The sequence below is a fragment of the Lactuca serriola genome, chromosome 9 (assembly GCF_051521515.1).
Source record: "Lactuca serriola cultivar US96UC23 chromosome 9, Lser_US96UC23_V15, whole genome shotgun sequence".
Lineage (NCBI taxonomy): Eukaryota > Viridiplantae > Streptophyta > Magnoliopsida > Asterales > Asteraceae > Lactuca > Lactuca serriola.
In genome coordinates, this window is record NC_136416.1 from 84,440,542 (window position 1) to 84,464,642 (window position 24,101).

Sequence of the window (24,101 nt, forward strand, 5' to 3'; positions counted from 1 at the left end):
GAAAATGTGATGTATGTTGTATATGTAATATGTTATGATATGAATATGATGATATGGACCGGAAGGTCAACAGAGTTATGGGATGGAAATCCCCTGAGACACTTGGATCGGAAGATCCCATAGAGCTATGGCCTGGAAAGGCTTATGTGTTGTACGTGGTATTTTGGGGAACTCACTAAGCTTCGTGCTTAATGTGTTATGTGTTTCAGGTTTCTCTCAGGATCACGGGATGGTACCGGCTCGATTGTACACACCAGAGGAAGAATTATGTTTTCGAGGATCCTGGATTATTATTTAATTGAATATGGAGTTTTGTTTTGTAATTTATTCAAAATGAGATTTTTACGAAAAGTGTTTTAAGATTAAGCGATTTTAAATGAAAATTTTAGTTTCAAAAAATTTCAGTGTTACATGGAGGATTCCTGATTCTGTCGCTCCTTCCTTTTATTTCCCCGATTCTGGTTGTCTTCTTTCTTTGTTTCGTTGCCGAAAGTTTTTACACCCTTCCCATCACCGTGGTCGTACAACTTTTGTGCTATACGCTTGGCACTATCAAAGGTCGAAGGGTTCGCAGTGATCACGTTCCCCTGGATTGGAGGTGTTAACCCCCAAATAAAGCGTTTGACCTTTTTGCCCTCCGATGTTATTATTCCAGGGCACAGAAGTGCTAGCTCATTGAATCTAGTAATGTACATTTCGATGTCGGAGTTTTGCACAGTCAGGTTCCACAATTCCTGTTCGAGCTTTGTACTACGCCCCAGGGACAATATTCATTCATCATCATGTTCTTCAGATCCTCCCATGCCATGGAATTGGCCACCGGTAGTGTTAAGTCCTTGACATGGCCATTCCACCACGACAGAACTCGGTCAGTAAATATGCAAGTTGCATATTTAACCTTGCATTCTTCTGGGCATCCACATATCTCGAACACAGACTCGACCTTCTCGAACCACCGGGTGAGGGCTATTACACCCCCACTTTCGTTGAATGGCCTTGTTTTCCCATTCATGAAGTCTTTGTAAGTACATGTTCTTGGATTCCTTGGTTATTTCCAAGGTTAGAGCTCCCTGATCAACCTCCGTTGTTGTTTTTAATATGGGCTAATGCTACGGTAACTGCAGCAGAGACTGCTGCCTGGAATGCTGCTGAATCCATCTCCGGTGGAGGTGGCGGTGGTAGTGGTGTTGTTGTAGTGTTTTTGCAAGTAAACATAAAAAATGCAGATAAAATTGTCAGTATCGAATTGTTATATAATTTGGAACATAAATTTGGGGATTCGTTAACATGGTGATCGAAATTCAAAAACAAACCACGGCAAAGATTATGATCGTGTGTTAAGAAAAACCAAAGATGTACAACTTTAGTTTACATTCAAACGAAGTAGTATTAACATGGAAAACTTGCAGTAGACAGTTACATTAGTCGTATTAAGAATATCTTTTATGTATCAACTTCTAATATAATGCAAGGAACTGTGAATTCCCCTGTATATAAAGCAAACTTAATACACACATAAAGAGAAATAAAATACCCGATCCCTAATATCCAATAATGACCTCATCCCGTTTACTTGAAACTTCTTGCTGGACAAGTTGTTTGCATTTGGTTAACGTTACAACATAACCAATGTTAACATTATTACAAAGTTTATTAAGACAGAATACTTTCATATAAGATGTTTGATTTCTTTTCTCAAGAAAGAGATCAAAGTGCAGGGTTTTTCATGGTTTACTTTTTTTTGAAAAATATGTTAGTTGTTTGCATTTGGTTAACATTAGAACATAACCAATGTTAACATTATTACAAAGTTTATTAAGACAGAATACTTTCACATAAGATGTTTGATTTCTTTTCTCAAGAAAGAGATCAAAGTGCAGGGTTTTTCATGGTTTACTTTTTTTTGAAAAATATGTTAGTGATGTTGATCAGAGAAACATAGACAAATTGATGTGCAATCTAGGTTTAAAGGATTCAGTTGTAAGCATCTGCCTAATTAATAGGTCAAATCTTCAACTTGCCCCCAAAATTTTGATCAGTAAATGCTTAATTCTGAAGCCGTGCACATATTGCGACTTGTAATCTCTCTCTCTCTCTCTCTCTCTCTCACACACACACACACACACACATATATATATATATATATATATATATATATATATATATATATATATATATCAGACGACAAAGAAGAAAATAATGCAAAAAAATCAATATCATCAATCGTACGAGATGAATAGAGAGATGAGAGGCGTTTGTTATGTTTTTTAAGGGTTTAGCCCATGGGGAAGGCCCCTTATTTTTGGCCCATATAATATTCGAGATATAAGCTAATATCATCATCACTCTATATAAAAACCTAGAAAAAATGGTCTATTGTATCTATTTTTTTAGAAAAAAGGTCTAATTATGATATTTTCGAATTGGTGGTCATTTTGAATAAATTCAGTTGTGGTTTTGGTCCATGTCTATTTCTAAACTGAAAAGACTAAGTTGACAAATTAAGACAAGGATTCAGTCGAATTACATTACCCAACCTGATCAACAACATGATTATAACAGACCATCATAACATAATAGAAACATACTAGCCATAACGACGGGTATTGAATCCCACACCATCCTTCTGGTCCAATAGAGACAATCATCTTGACATGATACAGTTGATTGTGAAAAGAGAATTATACTTTCATCTCCCATTACTTACAATCCCAATTGCAAGTATTCTCCTAACCATATCTGAAACACCTTAAGTCATAAGCTTGATAAACTCCTATGTGCGCCTTCCTATACATGTTGCAAGAATCGCAACTTCCCTGATCTACTAATGAACATCAACAGACTTGAACTTCCAATAGTGCTTGATCATGCACCAAGTCTTTCTTCCTTTGTCGGGCCTCATGTCCGGATCCTGGAACCATATCCTCAATCTATATCAGAGACACCCGTTCTTCTCAAAACTGTATCGAAGACTCGACCTGCATCATGGTCTCCACCATGACGACTGAACCTACTAGACAAACAAACCTCCCTTAATTTTAATTAAAATTGTAAAGAATTCTAACTTTTAAATAAAAGTGATGTTAATGTTGATTATGAGCATAAAATTCATTATGCTTTTGGAGTTGATGAACAAATAGATTTATTACAGACCAATTATCAATTGACAATGTTGACGTGTTCAATGCTCTTTCTAAAGTTATGTTGTCATCTTTTTATATGGTACTTATTCTCTCATATTGTTTCTTGTCTTCTTCATAATATGTGAGCTAAGGAAGAAATTAAATTAATATTTTACATCTTAAGAAAAATATTCTACGTTATTTTAACTTATGAAATTAAAAAGAACTTCTGTTAGTTAATGAAGATCAAATAAAATTTCTAACTTCTAACTGTAGGTGATTTTCCAGCTTATTAATATAAAATTAGGCTGTGTTTGGCATGCCACAGCTAGCTGATAAGCTACCTTATTTTTCGAGTTTTTTTTGTTTTTTTTTTTTTTTTTAATTCGTCATGTTTGGCAAACCAAAAAGTAGCTAATAAGCTAGCTTTTTAAAAAACTATTTTGAGTAGTTTTTTTATGAGTTTTTTAAAAATTTCTCAAATATACCTTTAATTAATTACAAAAAACGTATTCTTTTAAATGTCCTTTTATGTTATTTTATATATCTTTCAACTAGCTTATCAACTAGTTTTTATCAAACATTATTTTTTGTCAGCTAGCTTAAAAGCTAGCAGCTAGCTTTTTAGTTATCGGCTAGTTTTTTAGCTATCAGCTAGTTTTTCAGCTACCAGCTAACTTTCAACCAGTCTGCCAAACATAGTCTTAGTTATGTTGTTGGAGTACATCGTTATAAAAAGTGATAATGACTTAAAAGGGTAATATATTTTTCGATTTGTACACATTTGGTCACTAAGTTTTTTTTTCGTCCACATTTACCCCTTCAACTTGTTAAACTGTACACATTCAGTCCTTATGACCGGTTATTATAGGTTAGCCGAGAAAAATGACTTAATAGGGTAATATATTTCTCATTTTGTACACATTTAGTCACTAATATTTTTGTACACATTTAGTCCTTAATATTTTTGTACACATTTAGTCCTTAATATTTTTTTGTTTAAAAAAAGTCATTTTTGTTTTTGTACTCATTCAGTACTTATGAATGATTTACTTAGGTTTTTTTTCTCAAGACATCTTACGTGAGATAATCATTGATGAAGTGTGTGGGGTTGTTGATGTTTATGTGTAACGTCTCATTTTCACAACCAAAAATTTTCATTTTTATATAAGGCAAAAGTCCTCGATTATAAATCCATTGTTAAGAAAAAAAATGTTTATTCCAAAATATATTTATGGAAAATCAGAGTAATATAACAAACGTGAAATCCTCAATACTGTTGATGAGTGTGTACACTCGTGCCTTCGAACAACTGGGTAAGCACAAAGTTTAGTCAGTTTCCCCCAAAGTACTCGATACGACAAACGTATTATCATGCATAACGAGCCCACACTCATCAGACTGGAATATCTTTGCCCAATTAGTCATCAGACTGGAATGCCAACATACAACATATTCACTCAGTCATCAGACTAGAATACCTAGGGTTTGTCAGCATGTTGTCTTAACCCAACCTCTCTTCTCGAGCCTCCGGTGCTACAACTTACAACCGGCCCGCACCAGGTATCTTGGCCTACAACATATAGTAGGACCACCTCAACCTATCCCACCACCATATGGCTATCCCACGTAAGATGTCGTGAGAAAAACCTAAAGAAATCATTCATAAGTACTGAATGAGTACAAAAACAAAAATGATTTATTTTGCAATAAAAAAAAATATTAATGACTAAATGTGTACAAAAATATTAAGGACTAAATATGTACAAAGTGAGAAATATATTACCCTATTAAGTCATTTTTACCGGTTAATCTGGAGTAACCGGTCATAAGGACTAAATGTGTACAGTTTAACAAGTTAAAGGGGTAAATGTGGATGAAAAAAAAAGTCAGTGACTTAATGTGTACAAATCAAAAAATATATTACACTTTTAAGTCATTACAGGCCACACTTTCATTAGCTAATGAAGATCACATATAACTCTAAGTTCTAAATTCAACTAATGTTCCAGTTAATTATGACTATGGTGTTTATTTTTTAAGAGATAAAATGTTTGTAGTCCTTTTTCCATATTTATAGAAGAGTACGTAGACAAAAAGTGTGCATTCTAAAAAACTATTTGCAAGTTGCATAACTAATACTAAACCATATGGATCATTGATATTCTAAAAAACTATTTGCAAGTTGCATAACTAATACTAAACCATATGGATCATTGATGATATCAAACAAAAAACCAAGTCGTGGTGGCAGTGACAGCAGTGGTGGCAGCGGTGGAGGTGACATCAGAGGTGGTAGTGACGGCGGAGGTGGTGGTGATACATTGGCAAAGGTGGTGGTTGTGGCGGCGGAGGTAGAGATGGTTTTAATAGTGTTGGAAAAAGTAACATATTAGAAATTATAAGATATCTTTTGAAAATCTTTATCTATTTTTTGTCTTCTAAAAAAAGGTAATCTAGACTTTTTTTTATGTCTGAGATCTTGTAAAAAAAAAATAGATATACCAAAGTGCTCTAGATTTCACCCCTCTAGTCAAAGCCATTTCTATATTTAATATTTTTTTAATCTACTTTAGTAACTAAAGTTCATTGCCATCATTCTTGTTTCTTTTCGCCTGAAAATCAGCTCTTGTGGATCTTTAGATGAAACGAGCCTCGATTTAGCTGAGATAATTACCGAGGCATTTGTTGTGATCTACATCCAGGAAAGATGAATCTATTACTACATTCATTTTATATGAGTGTGAAATTTGATGCACTAGGAGTTGTGAATGTATGTAGTTTCATTGTTTTATGTTACTAATCACGATGACGTTGTATAGGAGACAATATCTATTCTTTTCTGGGTTTTTTTTGTTAATTATTTATAAATACAAAACTTTATATTTGTTTAATGATTTAAAATTCTTAAGATGTAAATTCAATCAACAATGAAACAACCCTTAACTAACCACTTTATCCAAACATTTATTCGGTCCAAAAAATAAACAGCCATTACGTTTATCGAGACAAACTTCGTTACCTGTTCAACTATTTATAAACTGAAAAACACAAAGACTGATGATAATAAAACCGAAAAATATAAATATAACTTTAGCCAAAAACATCTATCGAATATTATACAAAAAAAAAATCTAATTCCCCCATTAGGCCAAAACATGTTAACCAAAATTTTCTTATCCTTCATTAGACCTCCCCTCCCCTCTCCTCACAAACATAGTCCATCCCAAACCAAAATAAACCTCATGACTACTTGGTCAAAGTCAAACCATGCATCATAGTCAACATGTCAGTCAGTCAACGTATTTACAAAGCACAGCTGAACATGTGTGATTTGACCATGAGTTGACTCATATTTATTTTGATTTTCTGAGATGGAAAAAAAAGTCAAGCAGGAGATAGTGGTAGTGGTAGTACCTCAGACTTTGACCAAATGAGCATCAGCAACAGAACAATTAAGGTCTTCACGGGATTGCGATCGTCTACTCTGCAGGCGCATTTGGCCTCGGTGTGGGCCCGAGTAGAATCCACTGGTGTTGCTGTTACTATCGAATTGGGATTGGGTAAGACTACTTGAAGAAAAACTATGTGCAACATTGCTTAGCGAAGATGATTCTGCCAGCTGGATATCCGGACTGAAGGCTCGGTTTTGCGCACTCGCCACAGGGCTCAGTGGCATCTTAACCCTTCCTTCCCCTGTTTTTCACATACAACAAATCACTACTTTTACTATTTTACATACCAAAAACACCAATCTACTTGGCTAGTTTTTTTTCAATTGGAAAGAAGTTGAGTTCTATAATAGAAGAATTACCTGTAATAATCGGACTCCACCTCCGAAAACTAAAAGGACTTGATATACTCAGCACAGAACTCCCTGTACCATTATTCCTTCTAAACACAAACCTCCGAAAAAACCTCGGGACACAATTCCCCGCAAATGATAAAGCACAAATCACCATACACAGCGACCCAAACAAAATCACATAAACAAAAACCGGATTTATCTTCATTTCAAATAATCTATAATCATAAAACCCTTTTTTACTCGATACTGAATTCCCAGCTTCCAACAATGCAACACCAGTTGTCCATGTAATCCCCCCTGACCCAATATTCACTTGTCTATCTGTTATATGCAATCCTTCTCTCAACAACACCACAATATAAGGCGCCCTAAAACAATACTGTTCTATAAAAGGCTGAGCTGGCACGCTTCTTTTAGCAGACTCCCATGTTTTTTCACAAAACTCACGCCCTTTTTCTAGAACATCATCAAGGGCAGAATCGGAACTCAAGTTGAAAAACCGATACACCACGTAAAAACCGGACATCGCGTAGAAATTCCCGTAGGGGCGAGGGAGGGAATTTTGAAGGGCGCACGGGTGTAAATCACAGTCGAGTCCCGGGGCGTTATCTGACCATTCGGATAAATTAACCGTTACTTTAGCTAACGCGCTGCATTCTTCCCATTTTGGAGATCCGATTAGTTGAACAGGAATTCCCGATTTTACCCCTTTACCCAAAAGGTTTCTCTTTACGTTTGATGTTTGGAAAGCGGAAAGACATTGGGAGCAAATGTATTTCTCTTTGTATCCGGATTGGAGACACGGGTGTCGGATCACGGCTTTTCCTTTGACCAAATTACCCTTGATGGAATTTGGACTTTTTTTTAAAATATGGACAACAGATTTATCAAACGCGTCGTTTAAACCGTATCCCGCTAAAGAATACGCGCTTAAATGATGGTTTAAAGGGCCAATCCGTAAATTCAAACTCGTGTCATTGTTGACATAGTCATTGCTTTCGAATGTCACTTGTAAAGAAGATCCACCTAAATCAAGTGCACCGAATGTTTCTTTTTTTGGTAAAGAAGATCCAAGGACACGAGCATGATAGTTTAAAGCTATCCATCCATAATACGCCTCTTCCATTCCACTTATGGTTTTAACCCATTCTTTCTTACATAAAAAAGATGATTTTTTTAAAATCGACCAAGAGGTTTTTAAAAGCCAATCGGAATCGGAATCAGGGAGGCGTCGAACACCTGCAGTAGCGTAAAGAAACACAGAAGTGGATTTATGAGAATGTTTGGGGATTTGTTTTTCAGCCCATAAAAGGAGTGGCTTTATTGCTTGTTTTAATCCAGATACATTGTGGACTAATTTGTCAAATCCAGGTTCGGTTTCCATTCGATTGTAGGCTTTCCCACTTAGAGAACTTGGTTTGCTTTTGAGATCTTCAGGGATTGATTTTAACAAAATGGGAAGAACGTTGGTTTTTTGGTGGTTTATGGATGCTTGGTAGACATATACACGTGTTCCAGTGCTTCCACAATCTAGAACAACATAGAATCTTCCGGAAGATTGAGTCCAGTTGGAATATAGAAAGAGTAAACCATAGATGATAGAAGCCAATGAAAGTAGACAAAAGAGAACCATGATTGCACGTACCCATTTTCTTCTAATCGTGGTTTGTGATGATGGTTTTTCTTTTGAGAAACTTGTGGTTCCATTTTCTCTTAGTAAAATTTGGTTGATGTTTGATGAGGTTGGTTCGATTCCAGGGGTAAAATTGCCATTTTCTGGATCGAGCCTTCGGTATGCTGAGAAATCTTGGAGGGAGGATGAGAGTCTGAGAAGATTCTTTTGTCTAGAACCAGGAAAACCATAGCCATGAACAGATCCACCACCACTACCTAGTGGTGGTAATCCGGATGATACGTATTGATTTGTTGAAGATTTTGGAGTTGAGAAACGACTTGTGAATGAGGAAAAGATTTCTGTGATTCCATTGAATGCCATTTTTGGAGAAATTTGGAAGTTTTAAGCTAAGAAAGTTAAGGGTAAGAGAAAAATGAAGACTTGCATCTTCCCTTCATATGGTTTTGTTGAACTCTTGAGAATGAAACTCTTCATGTTTCTGTGTTGTGAGAATCGAGAGTTGTATGCATAGGTTCACCTGTAATATTACATGGTTAGTAGTTAGTTTAGTATGACTTTATCTAATTGAAGACTCCATGAATAATGAATAAGAAAACTCTATCATTTCTATGCATATAACTGAAGGTGAAACTGAGTATTTTCTTTCAAGTTCTTAATTTAATTCTTCATCTGTCATCTTATGTGTGTTGCATAATATCAATTCTCCTCCAAAATCTGTGACTAGTAATTGTTTACATGAAATTAGACTGAATTTGTTATGATGATACCCCTAAGTGAGATCAAATCGTTCTAAAACTTTAAGATTTACTCTAGCATCTGTAATCTTAATCTTCTAAATTCTATTGTCTGCATTTTAGGTAACAATAACTGAAGTCCTAAATGTCAATAACGTGACGCCGATAATCAGAATTCAAACATATGGAAATTCGAAGATACAAAATTCAGATCTCATAGTAAAAACGAGTGAAATAGTAAATTGTAGAACAAAAATAGATTTACAAATACTTACAGTGTGAAGAGCAATGAGGTTCCTTTGATTAATGAGTAGAGTAAGACTTCGGATCTCGAGGGATGAGTATGAATGAAGTGACAGTTCCAATACAATAGATTAAGAGGAAGAAGAATATAATTAATAATTTAAGGAAAGAAAGTCGGATTTGTTGTTGTGGTTGCCGGAGATCGCGAAGAACCGTCGGCCGTCACCGGATTTTGATTGGATCCAGAAAGGCGATAGAAGTAATATACGGTAGGCTAGGCTAGGCTTTCCGCGTTAAACAACTCCGACGCACACATCATACCAAAGTAATTTTGAACCTTCCTTTCAATTTTATTTTGCATTTTTACCATTCTACCCCCACTTGTTTTTTTTTAATTGATATTTATATAGGGAAAATGTAAGTGTAATTGGACCAAGGGCGTGTTTGACAAAAATAGCGGAAACGAGTAGCAGTAGCTGGTAGCGGGAAGCTATAACTTTTATTTGTTAGGCAAAAGAGACCGCAAGCTTTTGAAATATATAAATTTATATAAAAGGACAATTGATTAAAAATAAATAAATATATAAATATAGTTTTAAAGGTAATTATGGAAATTGATTTCAAAAGCTCAGTAGCGTTTTGTTAAACGTTACATGAAGTAGCTTTTAGATTTGAAGTGTTTTGTTTAAACTAAAAGTTAAACCCTCGTACTACCAAACGAAGTTTTTTGTTTAAACTAGAACGTTTTGTCAAAAGCTAAAAGTTAGAAATTACCAAATACTCCCAAAAGCTTTGTGCCAAACACGTCTAAATGCATGTAGTTTGCTTTTGGTTTAAAAGGTTTTTGAGTTTTTTTTTTTTTTTCACTAACCGAAAGCTTTAACTAAGAAAAACATTATCAAAAACGCCATTTCATCAAAACTCTACAATGGTAACATCACTAATGTAGCAATCCAATACGAATTGATATTTCTAGAATTATAAATACAACTAAAATGTAAAATTGAAAGTTAGGGTATGTAAATGGCTTTTACTTTAACTAAAAGTGCATTTTATAAAACATATTGTACATGTATGTAGATAATGCACACTTCATATTACATCATGTCATATTTAATTTCTCTAGGTTTGTATAATTTATCACTTACATTGTAAAATCACTTTCATTCTTTTATTTTCTAAACATTTTTGAAAATGTATTTTCCACCCCTCTATTTTTTAGAATGATACTTTGACACATCAACTTTGAATTTTATAGAATATCATTCTTACCACCTCAATTTTTTATATTTTCGTGTTTATCCCCTGTTTTATATATATATATATATATATATATATATATATATATATATATATATATATATATATATATATATATAACTTGGTTTTTTGGTTTTATTTAATAACTTTGTTCGTTAACTTTAAAAAAATTATTTGCTAATTTTAGAGTAAATTACACGAATGGTCCCTATGGTTTAGGGTAATTTATGCGTTTGATCCCTAACTTATTTTTTTAACTCGGAAGGTCCCTACTGTTTGTTTTTGTTACGCGTTTGGTCCCTGTCTTACCTAAAAATACTATTTTCCCCTTGATTTTTAATTTATTTAAATAAACACACCCCAACCCCACCCGCCATCACCTTACTTTACCTACCCCACCCAGGGGCGGAACACAAACACTAAAACTAGGGGGCCGAAACCAGAAACAATCGGCAATGGTTTTCGGAATTTTGAGTACTTGCATGATTTTTAAACACAATGATACTTGGTTGTTATTTCATGTCAATTTTCAATGCATAAAATATTAACTAATATATAGAAACAATAGAGCAACACTAAAAATAATTGAACAAATATTTGTTTAAATAGTTATTTTTGCTTTATTAACATATTTCACATAAAAAATTATATATAATTTACTGATAGTTAACAAATAACAAATTAATTAACAATTAAACATTATTAAAATAAATTAATAAGGAATAAATACCTTTTTAAGTTTTAACAAATAAATTATTTACTTCTTTTAACTTGTAGATACTTTCGATACCCACTGATATGTTTCATTTGGTAAAACAATAATGAATATTTAAATTGGAAAAAAAAGCTGTGAGTCACTTTTGAACTTTTCAGACATTTATCACTTTTTCAGAATTCATATCTTCAAAACCTTATTCATCTAAAAATTACCAGTGAGATAAAGAGAAAAAAGGAGAGACAACGTACTAGTGGAGAGGAAAGTGAGCAGCGCATCAGAGGTAGCTTCTTCGAGGAGATGATAGGTTCGGCGGGCAAACGGAGGAGAGCAGATAGAGAGAGCGTACGAAGGTGAGCAGCAAGGAAGGAGAGCAGAAATAAAGCGAACGAAGGTCTTGTTCGGCAGACGACGGAGGTTAGCACTACTCCGACTGTCATATTTTCTAGTGAGACTCGAGATTTCATTCTCCGGTGGAGGCTGTGGTTTTTAGGGTTTTTTCATTTTTTTCAACTTTTTGATGAAATAAGTTGTAAATTATAATAGTTATTTGGTTATTGTAGAGTTTTACTTTTCAAATTAATTAACATTTTGGTAAGATACGATTGGTTTTGATTTTTCAGTGATTTTCGGATTTGATGTTACTTTTTTTTAAGCTTCCAAATTTATTAGTCTATAACTTATTAAGATTTGTCCGGATTCTTTAAATCAGTTAGATCTATAAACAATTAAGCATAAAATTTGGGGGGCCATAAAATCGGCTCTTATATTTTTGTAACGAGAATAAGAGATACATACTTATACATACATGTATTAATAAATCAAAAAAGCTAGGGGGCCATGGCCCCCCTGGCCCTATAGAGGATCCGCTACTGACCCCACCGTTTTCCCTATTTAAATAATAATTTTTTTAGGTAAAACAGGGACCAAGCGTGCAACAAAAACAAACAGTAGGGATCAAGCGCGTAACAAAAACAAACACCATGGACCTTCCGAGTTAAAAAAATAAGTTAGGGACCAAACACGCAAATTACTCCAAACCATAGGGACCATTCGTGTAATTTACTCCTTATTTTATGTACGTGTCATATAAATTCGAGTTTATTAACATTTCAATATAAATTTTATGTATGTTTATGTGTTTTTTAAATCTAGGTTGAAGTGACAGCACACTTCTTTTTATCGAACTTTAGTCCTTGTATTTTGGTTGTTGTCATTTTTAGTCTTTACTTGTATATCATTGTATTTTGGTCAATGTAATGGTCCTATATTGATTATTCAAAAACCATACAACTTAAAAAAATAGTCTCAAAACTCTTCTCAATTTTTGATAAATCGTCTAACGCTCATTTATTTTAAACTTTTAGTGTTGTAGGAAGTTGTGATATGTTTTACTAGTTTAATCAATTCTCATGCCTTATACACATGAAAAACACATAAAAACCTAGGATAAAGTGCGAGCTCAAATACTAGTGTTCAACCTAACGGTTAACATTTTCAAGAGCATTCAACATATTCTTAAAAAACATTCAAGTTTAACTGAACCAAAGCCTAAAACATTTAACTCGTTTCAAGAATAAAAGTTGAAAACATTTAATCCAATTTTTCATTAAAAGACATGAAAAAAATCTAGTTTCAAAAACAAACCCTTCGTCTTCCATATGTGTTTTCTAACATTTAAATCATTTCCTTCGGATTCAGTTCAACGTTAGAACACCTCCGCCTAATTTCATGTCGCTGTACCTAAATCTGCCACTAGAACATCACCTCCACCCTGACATGGATTTTAGTTTGACACTACTTCTTGCCCATACGACATCCCAAGGTCCCCAATAAAACCTTGAGACCAACCATTCCAGATTATGCAAGCCAACTAGTTACACCCTTCCATGGGCTCATTATGGAATCACACTAATCGCCAACCAGTTGTGTATAATCTGTAACGGTCCCCTTCATTATCAAGCTCTTCAACGACTCAACCAAAAGACAATGACTAGATTAACAATGCCCTTGGTCTAGGTGGTCCCTTTTTAAACCTAATGACAAGATAATCTGATGGCATGTCCTTCATCTTCTTAGTAAAGACGAAAACGAGATATCCGCCATGTAACACTCTCCCACTCCTAAAATGTCGCACATCCTCGTGCGATGGAAGGGGAACTTTTTTCCCTTTGAAATGGCCTTACTTTTGATGCCAAGTACAGTCACATACCACAACACCAGATCCCAACCCTTATACTTTGAGTTTAGAATCCTTGGCATGTGGCTAACCCTGATACTTCCTTTCAAGGAGGTACAACATTCATCGATAGATCACCCTTTATTTTGCGGTAACCCACCAGGTAGTTTGCACTTCTATGGAGCCCACAAAAGTATACGAGCATACTGATATGTAGGGATGAGCATTAGAACCGCCGGAACCGGAACCGGAACCGGACCGGAATTGGTTATAGGTCCGGTTACCGGTTCTCCATTTTTATGAAAACCGGTCCCGGATCTAAGAACCGGAACCGGTTTGACATTTTTTCATTTTTAAAATGCGCATAACTCGCTCATATGAAGTCGAAATTATTTGATTTTTTTTCCAACATGTAATTTGGAGTTTGTAATTCATTTTTGACGGTATAAACATATGTTTTGGTTAGATATTAAATCAGACACATTTTTTGTTTTTTTGAATATCTCCCATTTTTTAAATGTGTATAACTCATTCATATGACGTCAGAGTTATTTAATTTTTTTTCCAGCATGTAATTTGATGTTTGTAGTTCATTTTAGACTATAAAAACACCTATTTTGGTTAAATATTGAATCAGTTATAGACCCCAGAAGACAACATATCAATGCTGCGATTTTTCTGTTTCAGCATTTTTTTATTTTTTTGGAATCTGTCCCCGCTTTTAAAATGCGCATAACTCACTCATATGAAGCCGGAATTACTTGATTCTTTTTTCATCATGTAATTTAGTGTTTGTACTTCAATTTAGAATGTAAAAAGTCATAATTTGGATAAATATTGAATCATTTACAAGCTCCAGAAGATAGCATATAATCTATAGTATTTCAACCGGTTCTAATTTGAAAAATAACCGAAAAACCGGGACCGGAACTGGAACCGGCGCTAGAACCGGCAGTCCGGTTCCCGGTTCTTATAATATACGAAAACCGGTTCCGAACCGGTCTGGTTCCAAAGCTCATCTCTACTGATATGTATGTTCATCATTTGGCTCTGGTACAACTTTTCATGGACTTAATTTCGATACTATTTCTTTCCTATGTTGCGTCCCGAGGTCCCTTATAAAACCCTGAGACCATCCATCCCAAATTACATATGTCAACTGGTTTCACACTACAATAGGCTTATCAGGGAAGCGACACTAGCCCACCAACAAGTTATGTCTAAACTGCTATGGTCCCCTTCATTGTTAAGCTCTTCAACGACTCGTCTAGACGACAACTACTATACTAACAACGCCTTTGGTCTAGGCAGGTCCCTTTTGAACCCAATGACAAGTTAATCTAATGACATCATCTTTGTCTTGTCACTCAACATGGTCATGGGATATTCGGCCTTTGAAACTCTCGTACCGCCAAAATGTTACACATCATCTTCAATTGGAATATGAACTTCCCTTCGAAATAGCCTTAATTATGACTCCATGTACAATTGCACACCACAACACTAGATCCAACCCTTATACTTCGAGGTCGGAATCCTCGACATGTGGCCAACCCCGATACTGTTGGATTAGTGTCTAAGTCCATAACTATTTTGGTATGTACTTGACCTGATGATGAATGGTCCTTTTGGGTTGCCTTCACCAAAGCAACTTGATAGGATGAATTATGGAGAGAAAGGATTAAATATGATTTATTAATATATTATGGGAATAATATATTAAAGGAGAAATCATATTGTTTAATTAATACTAGTCAATAATTAATTGGTAATTAGTTTTGTGACTAAAAGAGATTAATTAAACTTAAGGGACTGGAATTGTAATTATAAGATAATTGCAATTTGGGCCATGGATTGTCTTAAATCAAGAGGTGAACGAATTCTTATGGGAAGCCCATAAGGAAATCGTCCAAGGGCTTGATTAAAGGAGTCTATGGGTTGCTTAGGGCTTAAGCAACCAAATTAGGGTTTCCTTATTAGATAACCCTAATAGCCTCACTATATATAGAACCCTTAAGGCTCAAAAACGTGGGGAACTTCTTTTCTAGGGTTAGAACACGTTTTGGGCAGCCTCCATCCTCTCTCCTCTTCATCCTCTTGCTTATGGTGTTTGTGAACCATTAGAGGAGTGACACTTGTGACTCTAAGCCTTCCAAAGTCAATTCAAGGAGGAATTGGGATTGTTATTGCTACATAATAATCAAGGTAATATCATAAACCTAATTATATGTTAATATTGATTCCCATATGCTAGAATTAGGGTTTATAGTCTTGGATTCAAAGCATGTACAATAGAGAAACCTAGATCCAAGCATTAGGGTTTGTATGAGCACATAGGATGTCTTATGACCAAAACCCAACAGTGGTATCAGAGCCTAGACTGGTTTCAATTGTATTGATGCATTACATGTTCAAAAAAATTCGATTTTTGGTGTTCTGGAGGCTGGACTCGCCGAGTCCATGTAGACTCGACGAGTCCAAGCGTGACTCGACGAGTCAACTCGTCAGACAGAGGTATATCCGGGATTTCTTGCTGTTTTTGATTATGGATAGTTACCTTATCATATTAGATCAATATAAATCCGATTTTATGATATATGACTATATTCTTGATCTAATTGAAGATATTTATCAATCAATTAATAAAATATTTGTTTCCTTATGTGATAATTGATTAATTATTTTGATTAAATTGGTAAATTGTTTTTGCAAGAAATCATTAAATAAATCAAATCTGGATAATTATGTGATTAATTGTTAATTTAGATTATTTGTTATTTGATCCTTGTTGTTTTGAAAAGTTTCATATTTTCTCTTTTAGGTTTTATAGTTTAAATTTGAACCCCAAAAGTTTTGTTGTTTTGAAATTTAAATAGTTAAAACCCTAATGTTTTGAAATGTTTCAAAACTTGCCCTCAAGTTTTGGAATTTAAATTTTGATTAAATGGTTTAACTTTGATGTATGTTTAAATTCTAAACCCTAATGTGTTGAAATGTTTCAAAACTTGCCCTCAAGTTTTGGAATTTAAAAGTTGATTAAAAGTTTAATTAGGATTGTTAAATTCTAAAACTCTAGTATTGTTTTGAAAAAGTTCAAATCACACCCTTATGTTTTTATTAATTAATTAAGGTGTATAATTAAAAGAGGTTTAATAAATCCATAAAAGTTTAGGTTTAAAATTTAATTGTTAAAATTGACCACCTAATATTTTAAAAGTATAAAATACACCCTATACTATATATAACATTAAAAGTCTAACTTTATATATATGTATGAGTAAAAAGTCGGTCTTACCGTTAGTAGGCCTCATTCACGAAGCTGGTCTATAAGGGGTGTTTAAGGAAATTGCCTATAAAATGGCGATTGAATGGGTATCCACTCTTACCCACCGCACCGTTGACTAGTGGAGGGTCGTTAGCCGAACGGGTAGGATAGGACGAAACCTTCCATTATAAGTATAATGAAGTATAAAAGTAACTAAATGTTTTCATAAAATTCCCAATCTTAGTTACTTAGGCAAAAGTGAATTGATGCAATTCCATGAAATTACACTTTGTGCCCTTGCGAAGACGTTAGTGGAGCGTGTGTGGTTTACCGGCACACTAAATGGTTCTAAGCAAAGGTAGCAAAGGGTGACTCAATGTTTGTCATAGTTCGGTGGAGCGTGTGTGGTTTACCGGCACATCAAATAGGTGACTGTAACATGTGAGGGCACCATGTAAGTTTGCATGGTTATTCACACTCGCTTTGTGATCCTCGGCATCCCAGTCACAAACAAGAGGGGCATATCGAGATTTAAACATGCCATTGAAAGTTCAATGTATCTCAAAGGATCTAGGAGTTTTCATAGATTTAAAACTTAAATTTCCTTTTTCATTTTTCATGGTGGAAATTAGTGAATCGTCATTCACTTACCTTCAAATATTCTGCAATTAGGGTTACGGCATCCCTCTCCCGAGTTGTAGAATATTGTGTTGGGTCCTAGCCTTAGTATCTCATTTGGGTGATTTACTAAGGACTCAATCAATCAAATAACTTGAATTCGTTTTCTCCCATTTTGTAGATGTCAAAGTTCGACAACTATGGTCTTCCCAAATCACGTGGAACAAGCATTCCACATGAAGATGGTATTCCACGATTCAATCGAGGAACGAGAAATCATGCTTCACTTCCTCCTCCTCCTCCTATTGTTCTCCCCAACCCACAAGATCAAAGAATTGAAAGGTTCAATATCACTAATGCCCTATTGGAAATGAAACATGAAGATGGTAAACCCGTGTGTGCCCACGTTCTAGGAATGAAATCACACATTGATAGGTTGATAATGTTGGGTGTGTCATTCCCAGATGAGTTGGTTGTGAATTGGATTTTGCAGTCACTTCCTGAATCATATAATGAGTTCAAAAGAAAGTATTATATGATGGATCATGACGACAACCTCATTGACCTAACTTACATGCTCATTGCTGCTGAATCAGAAATGATTTGGCGAAGCAATGGAGCGTATTTGTTGGGAAAGTTAACCGACCATGCTTCCGAGGACGTTCTAGGAGAACCGACCTGCGTTTGCTGCCAAAAGAAAGGGCGTTGGATACAAGTCTGCCCAAAGAGCCTGAAGAGTCCAGAAGATGGGAGAGTCAAGGAGTATGGCTACGCTTCAGGTAAAATCCACTATCTAACTCCATTAAGTTCCTATTCATTAATTCTTAATACATAATGTAATAAGATTGCATTTGAATGTTTTATAGGATCGGTGAAAAGAAAGGAAGCTTGGTGAAAGAGCAAGATGAATCTAATCACAAGGAATGGATCTTGATCGCATGGACTTGAAGATTAGATTTTGAGCTTAGATAGTTATGATAGAGTTGTTAGAAAATTTTCATTTGAAATACATAGTTTTCAATGGATTTTGCATTGTAAGGACAAATGTTTTCCGCTGCTTTTATAAATAAAATAAATTTTCGTTTGAATTATTTATTTGTTTGTTTATTTCCTTGCAATGAAATCGTTATGAAAATTGGTGTTTGCATATTTCTACAACAAATGGATATGATTCTTATTTATGGTGTTTATGGAAAAGTCGAGAATTTACCAAATAGGGAGAGTTTCTCATCGCCCAAGTTTCAATTGGACAGAAATTTGGAATCATGCAACTTGGTTGCACTATGAATGAGAAATTTTATATTTGGAAATTAGACTAATTCATTGACAAAGTGTCAAGTGAAGGACTAGGAGATCAAGCACACAAAGTTGTGTGTTGATCAAGGTCACCATATGAGTAACAAAGAAATTCGTCATGATTTACTAAAGGTTTAGTAAATATGATTATACTTACAAGATTAAGTGTAATTCTGAATTGATTAAAGGGTTTAGATCAATAGCAGAACGAATAAGAAGAATCAAGTAGGCAAAAAGATAAAAGTTTCTCCATTCTAAGAAGATGGGAGAGTGCCTTTTATGCTTTATGATAGGTCTTAATGATTAAGAACCATATCTCAATTGATCCTCTAAATGAGTCTTAGTACAATTGTATGTCTAAGAAGAGGAATCAAGAATTGAAGAAATGGTTAAATCAATAAGTCAATCATACTTCGTTCCAATAACAAGTCTTAAAGTTAAGATTGTGACATCGAGTAAAAAAGTAAGGTTTATAACATTCATCAAATGTTGAAAGTTATGATAAGACAAAGACCAACTAGGACCAATTTATGAAGTATTTTTAATATGAGCTACACTAACTCTTGGATATTTATTTGTCAATAAATGTTTATTGACAAGAGAATCTTATATGTCAAGGAGTAAGTGGGAGTCTTAATGGTCTTGAAAGGTTTAAAGAACAAATCAAATAAACCTTATCGATCATCACTAGCACACGAGTTGAGGTTTACAACCTATCGTGTTGACAGTATTTTGTTTCTGTGCCGTTCCACTTGAGTTAATTATGCATGTGAGTCTTATGAGTTCTCATTTGAATGCATAAAAGGCAAGGACCTTGATCAATGGAAAGTACATTGATAAGAAAAGGTGAGCTGCTTGACTACTTGGAAGACATGGTGGGCAGTTGTGCTACCATGAAGGCAAGAAATCAAGATTAAGAAAGTTCGATCCATATAAGTTTGAATTTGTCGTAAACCTTGGTTTTAACAAATTCACATGGATAGGAACACATACACCGTTTAAAATATAAGTGTCATAATATTTCCTCCTTCATGAAAATGATTGTAGGGAAATGCTTTCACTAAGAAAGATTTTAAGAAGATAGTAATTGTAAAATTGCATTCTCGAATTCAATCATGGTTATGGTATCCCTTTCCATAATTTGAATTGTGAGGTTTGGCAATTGTTTACACACACATATGAACTATCTAAGGCAAAGGTGTATAAGTTCAAGAAGCCTTGATAAAAGATTATCAAAGCACCAAGTATTAGAAACATGGACTTAAGAAATTCAATAGGTATTGTTTTTCTGAAAGTTAAGATGTTTATGAATACATGTCGAAGCTAGTGGGAGCATAAGTGTTATGTTTTATAATAATCATCATGATAGTGGGAGCATAAATGTTATGATTGTATGATTATTAAGGAAAGTATTGCAAGTTGGCAATATTAATTATAGAAAACAAGAGTCATTCTTTGCAAAGTTGTAAGGATGGAATAGTTGTTTTGCTATAATTAAGGGAGAGAATATTATGCTTCATTTCAAATATAAAGGTTTAGGTTGAGAAATGTTAATAAATTTAGTCAAGGGTACATAGTGTGTTCTTAAAATTTCGATTATGATTACGGCATTCCTCTTCACAATTCGAATTTTGAGAACATAGCAAATAAAACATTATGCGTCGTGTCCCATACGCTTCGGGTATAGGATCGATTGCAAATGCTTTAATGTTTGACCATTCTAAAATTTTCCAAATGTCTAGTGCATTTAGAGGGAAAAAGGACTAGAATCGATTTAGACTAAAATAATTAAACAACTATCAAAGGACAATCCAAGTTCGACGAGGATTGGTTGCTTGTGAGTAGTTGGAAGTATAGTATTGGAAGATATGGAAATGTTTTCATATTGGATGGACCATATCAACATTATTAGGAATAGATAAGATTCTATTAAGAATAAGTTGTCATATGGAAAATATGGAAATGTATCCACATTGGGAATTGAATATTGATAATCTATGACTAGATTAGAAACTTTTATGCAAAAGGATGTTCAAAGGAATGTACTTTGAGTGAGAGACATCATATCTAAGGAATTGTCTTGTAACAATCTCCGATAGAGAACTTTGTAATATCATTGGCAATAGTCTTTGTGACGTTGGTGCGGTGACATTACAAAAGGATCATTGCATAAAGTGTTAGAATCTAGCATATTCTATAAGTGGCAAGTATTTGATATTCTTACACTTATGAAAAAGGATTTGGAGTTGTGAAATGAGAATGATTGGAAATGTGTTCAATTTGATCTATTTCACAAAAGTAAGAACCATAGGTAAACATTGTGTGCATGCTAAGAAGCATGGGACAAGTGTTGTAATTCAAGTAAGAAGTTGATTACCCGAAACGACAAATAATGAGTAATCGATATGGTGATAAATAAAAGGTGTTTTATTTATGCTCAAAGGATTGAGGCCATATGGGATTAGTATTATTCTTGTGTTTCACATTTGCATGTTTTGACTTCCAGAATAATTGAGTTTATTAAGAATAATCGAATTATACAAACGGGCCACAGTCGTTCATATGTTGGAAGTAGATATGAATGAAGACTGTCGTGAAATGGTGTGTGGATTGTCTAAAGAGCATTAGACATAAGCAAATGTTTGATGCAACGTTCATGAGTGTTTATGAATATGAATTTGAGCATTGGACTAAACCCACGCTCACTTGGATCACTCCATGAATTGTATCACGAGTGATTGGTGAGACGATAACATCTTATATTCTTGAAACCGAGATGTGTGAGTTGTATCTTGCAAATCGGTTGCACATTGATAATATGTAAACGCACTAGTAACTTGGTGTTATAAAACATATTGTTGTGTGTGATTCGGTGCGTGAGTGCAAGCAAGCATTGTATCAAAGTTTATCCGTTCCTTTTATTCAAAGTAGGATAAAAGCGATATCTTTGGGCCCCTCGATGGTTTAGTGATGACAAACGTAAATGCTCGGCCGGGCTAGGGCTAATTTGATTTGTTCAATTAGTCAGTTGTCATAAATCGGGAATCGAGATATAGTACAAAGAGAATGATTTGAAATCATATCTCATATGATATCTAGAATGGAGGAATATATGATCCCTTATCTAAGGACACACGTATCTGATAGGATCAGAGTTGACAACGGCTTTGGAAAGCTACGATTGCAGATCAGGATCTGAAGTTATACGCATAATAGTTATTAGACTTATCCAAGTGGGAGACTATTGGATTAGTGTCTAAGTCCATAACTATTTTGGTATGTACTTGACCCGATGGTGCATGGTCCTTTTGGGTTGCCTTCACCAAAGCAACTTGATAGGATGAATTATGGAGAGAAAGGATTAAATATGATTTATTAATATATTATGGGAATAATATATTAAAGGAGAAATCATATTGTTTAATTAATATTAGTCAATAATTAATTGGTAATTAGTTTTGTGACTAAAAAAGATTAATTAAACTTAAGGGACTGGAATTGTAATTATAAGATAATTGCAATTTGGGCCATGGATTGTCTTAAATCAAGAGGTGAACGAATTCTTATGGGAAGCCCATAAGGAAATCGTCCAAGGGCTTGATTAAAGGAGTCTATGGGTTGCTTAGGGCTTAAGCAACCAAATTAGGGTTTCCTTGTTAGATAACCCTAATAGCCTCACTATATATAGAACCCTTAAGGCTCAAAAACGTGGGGAACTTCTTTTCTAGGGTTAGAACATGTTTTGGGCAGCCTCCATCCTCTCTCCTCTTCATCCTCTTTCTTATGGTGTTTGTGAACCATTAGAGGAGTGACACTTGTGACTCTAAGCCTTCCAAAGTCAATTCAAGGAGGAATTGGGATTGTTATTGCTACATAACAATCAAGGTAATATTATAAACCTAATTATATGTTAATATTGATTCCCATATGCTAGAATTAGGGTTTATAGTCTTGGATTCAAAGCATGTATAATAGAGAAACCTAGATCCAAGCATTAGGGTTTGTATGAGCACATAGGATGTCTTATGACCAAAACCCAACAGATACTTCCTTCAATGGAGGTAGAGCATTCATCAACAAATCACCCTTTAATTTGCGGCAACCCACCAGTTAGTCCTCACTTCTATGGATCCCATGAAAATGTACGACCATAACGATATGTCCTTTTGTCGTTTGGCTCTTATACCACAAGTCGTTTTAAATAAAGTTCATGATTCACTACTCGTCGTTAAGTCATAATCAAGATATCATCACTATAGTCGTAATCAAATATCATCATTAAAATCGTAATCAAGTATCATAATTAAAACATCATCATTAGATTCATAATCAAATATCCTTATTAGAGTTATAATCAAAATATCGTCAATAGAGTAATAATCAAAATATTTATATTAGAGTTATAAAAAGATAGATGCAATACATGATGCTTCTAACCCTTTTCCCTTGTCAATCTTATATGCTCAACTTCACATGTCATAAAGTCACAAAGTCAGAAAGTAAAAAGTGCCTCACATTGTTATCATGGGAGAGTATCTAATTAATGTAGCACATCCTAACTAAACATTATAATGGAACCTCGAAGTCATAAATAGGATATATGCTCACTCATATATTTGTATACAAGGTTAGCTAACTTTCCATGCAAGTGATGCATTGTCTAGAATACCATCACTAGAATATATATATATATATATATATATATATATATATATATATATATATATATATATATATATCCACATACAAAGTAGCTAGATTTGCATGCATGTGATACATTTTCTAGGATACCATCACTAGTCATAAGTCATTATACGTCATCAAAAGTCATTTACCATGAATTTTAGGTTGGACAAACTTCATTCACCTAATAGCATCAAAAGGTGTATCATAACTCTATTAAGTGATTCATTAATTCACTTATTAATCTCTTAACCCTAAGTCTAAAATTTCATTACTTCATCATCTTCGTTATGTTAAATATATGAACATAGGCGAAACCAATTATGATTCCAAGTCCCGATGAAAAAGTTACAAGTATAACAATTTAGGTGACAATGATATATTCTCAGGCCCGCCCGAGCTCCAAAGTAGTGACAATTTGAATTAAGTTTCATTATCATTAATTAATCTCATTGAAGTCCTATATTCCCTATGACTTAATGGTTAAGCCATTTTAGCCTTACAAGAGATTTAGAGAAACTCTTATGGACATTCTCTTTTCC

The 24,101-nt window shown here is 34.3% G+C and overlaps 1 protein-coding gene across 3 annotated transcripts; it reads right to left on the reverse strand.

Annotated features, from left to right (window-relative positions):
• Nucleotides 1-2,493: 2,493 nt before the first annotated feature.
• LOC145072082 (GDA1/CD39 nucleoside phosphatase family protein) lies at nucleotides 2,494-9,868 on the reverse strand. Of its 3 annotated transcripts, none has more exons than XM_079018451.1 (4): nucleotides 9,576-9,868; nucleotides 6,937-9,083; nucleotides 6,540-6,818; nucleotides 2,494-3,013 (listed from the first exon to the last, which is right to left on the reverse strand). In XM_079018451.1, exons 2-3 carry the CDS (start codon nucleotides 8,924-8,926, stop codon nucleotides 6,541-6,543), a joined length of 2,268 nt encoding a protein of 755 aa, XP_078874577.1. In that variant the 5' UTR covers nucleotides 8,927-9,083; nucleotides 9,576-9,868; the 3' UTR covers nucleotides 2,494-3,013; nucleotide 6,540. The 3 variants fall into 3 exon arrangements, with proteins under 3 accessions (XP_078874577.1, XP_078874575.1, XP_078874576.1); XM_079018449.1 differs by lacking the exon at nucleotides 2,494-3,013 and adding an exon at nucleotides 4,261-4,772; XM_079018450.1 differs by lacking the exon at nucleotides 2,494-3,013 and adding an exon at nucleotides 5,225-5,817.
• Nucleotides 9,869-24,101: the final 14,233 nt, after the last annotated feature.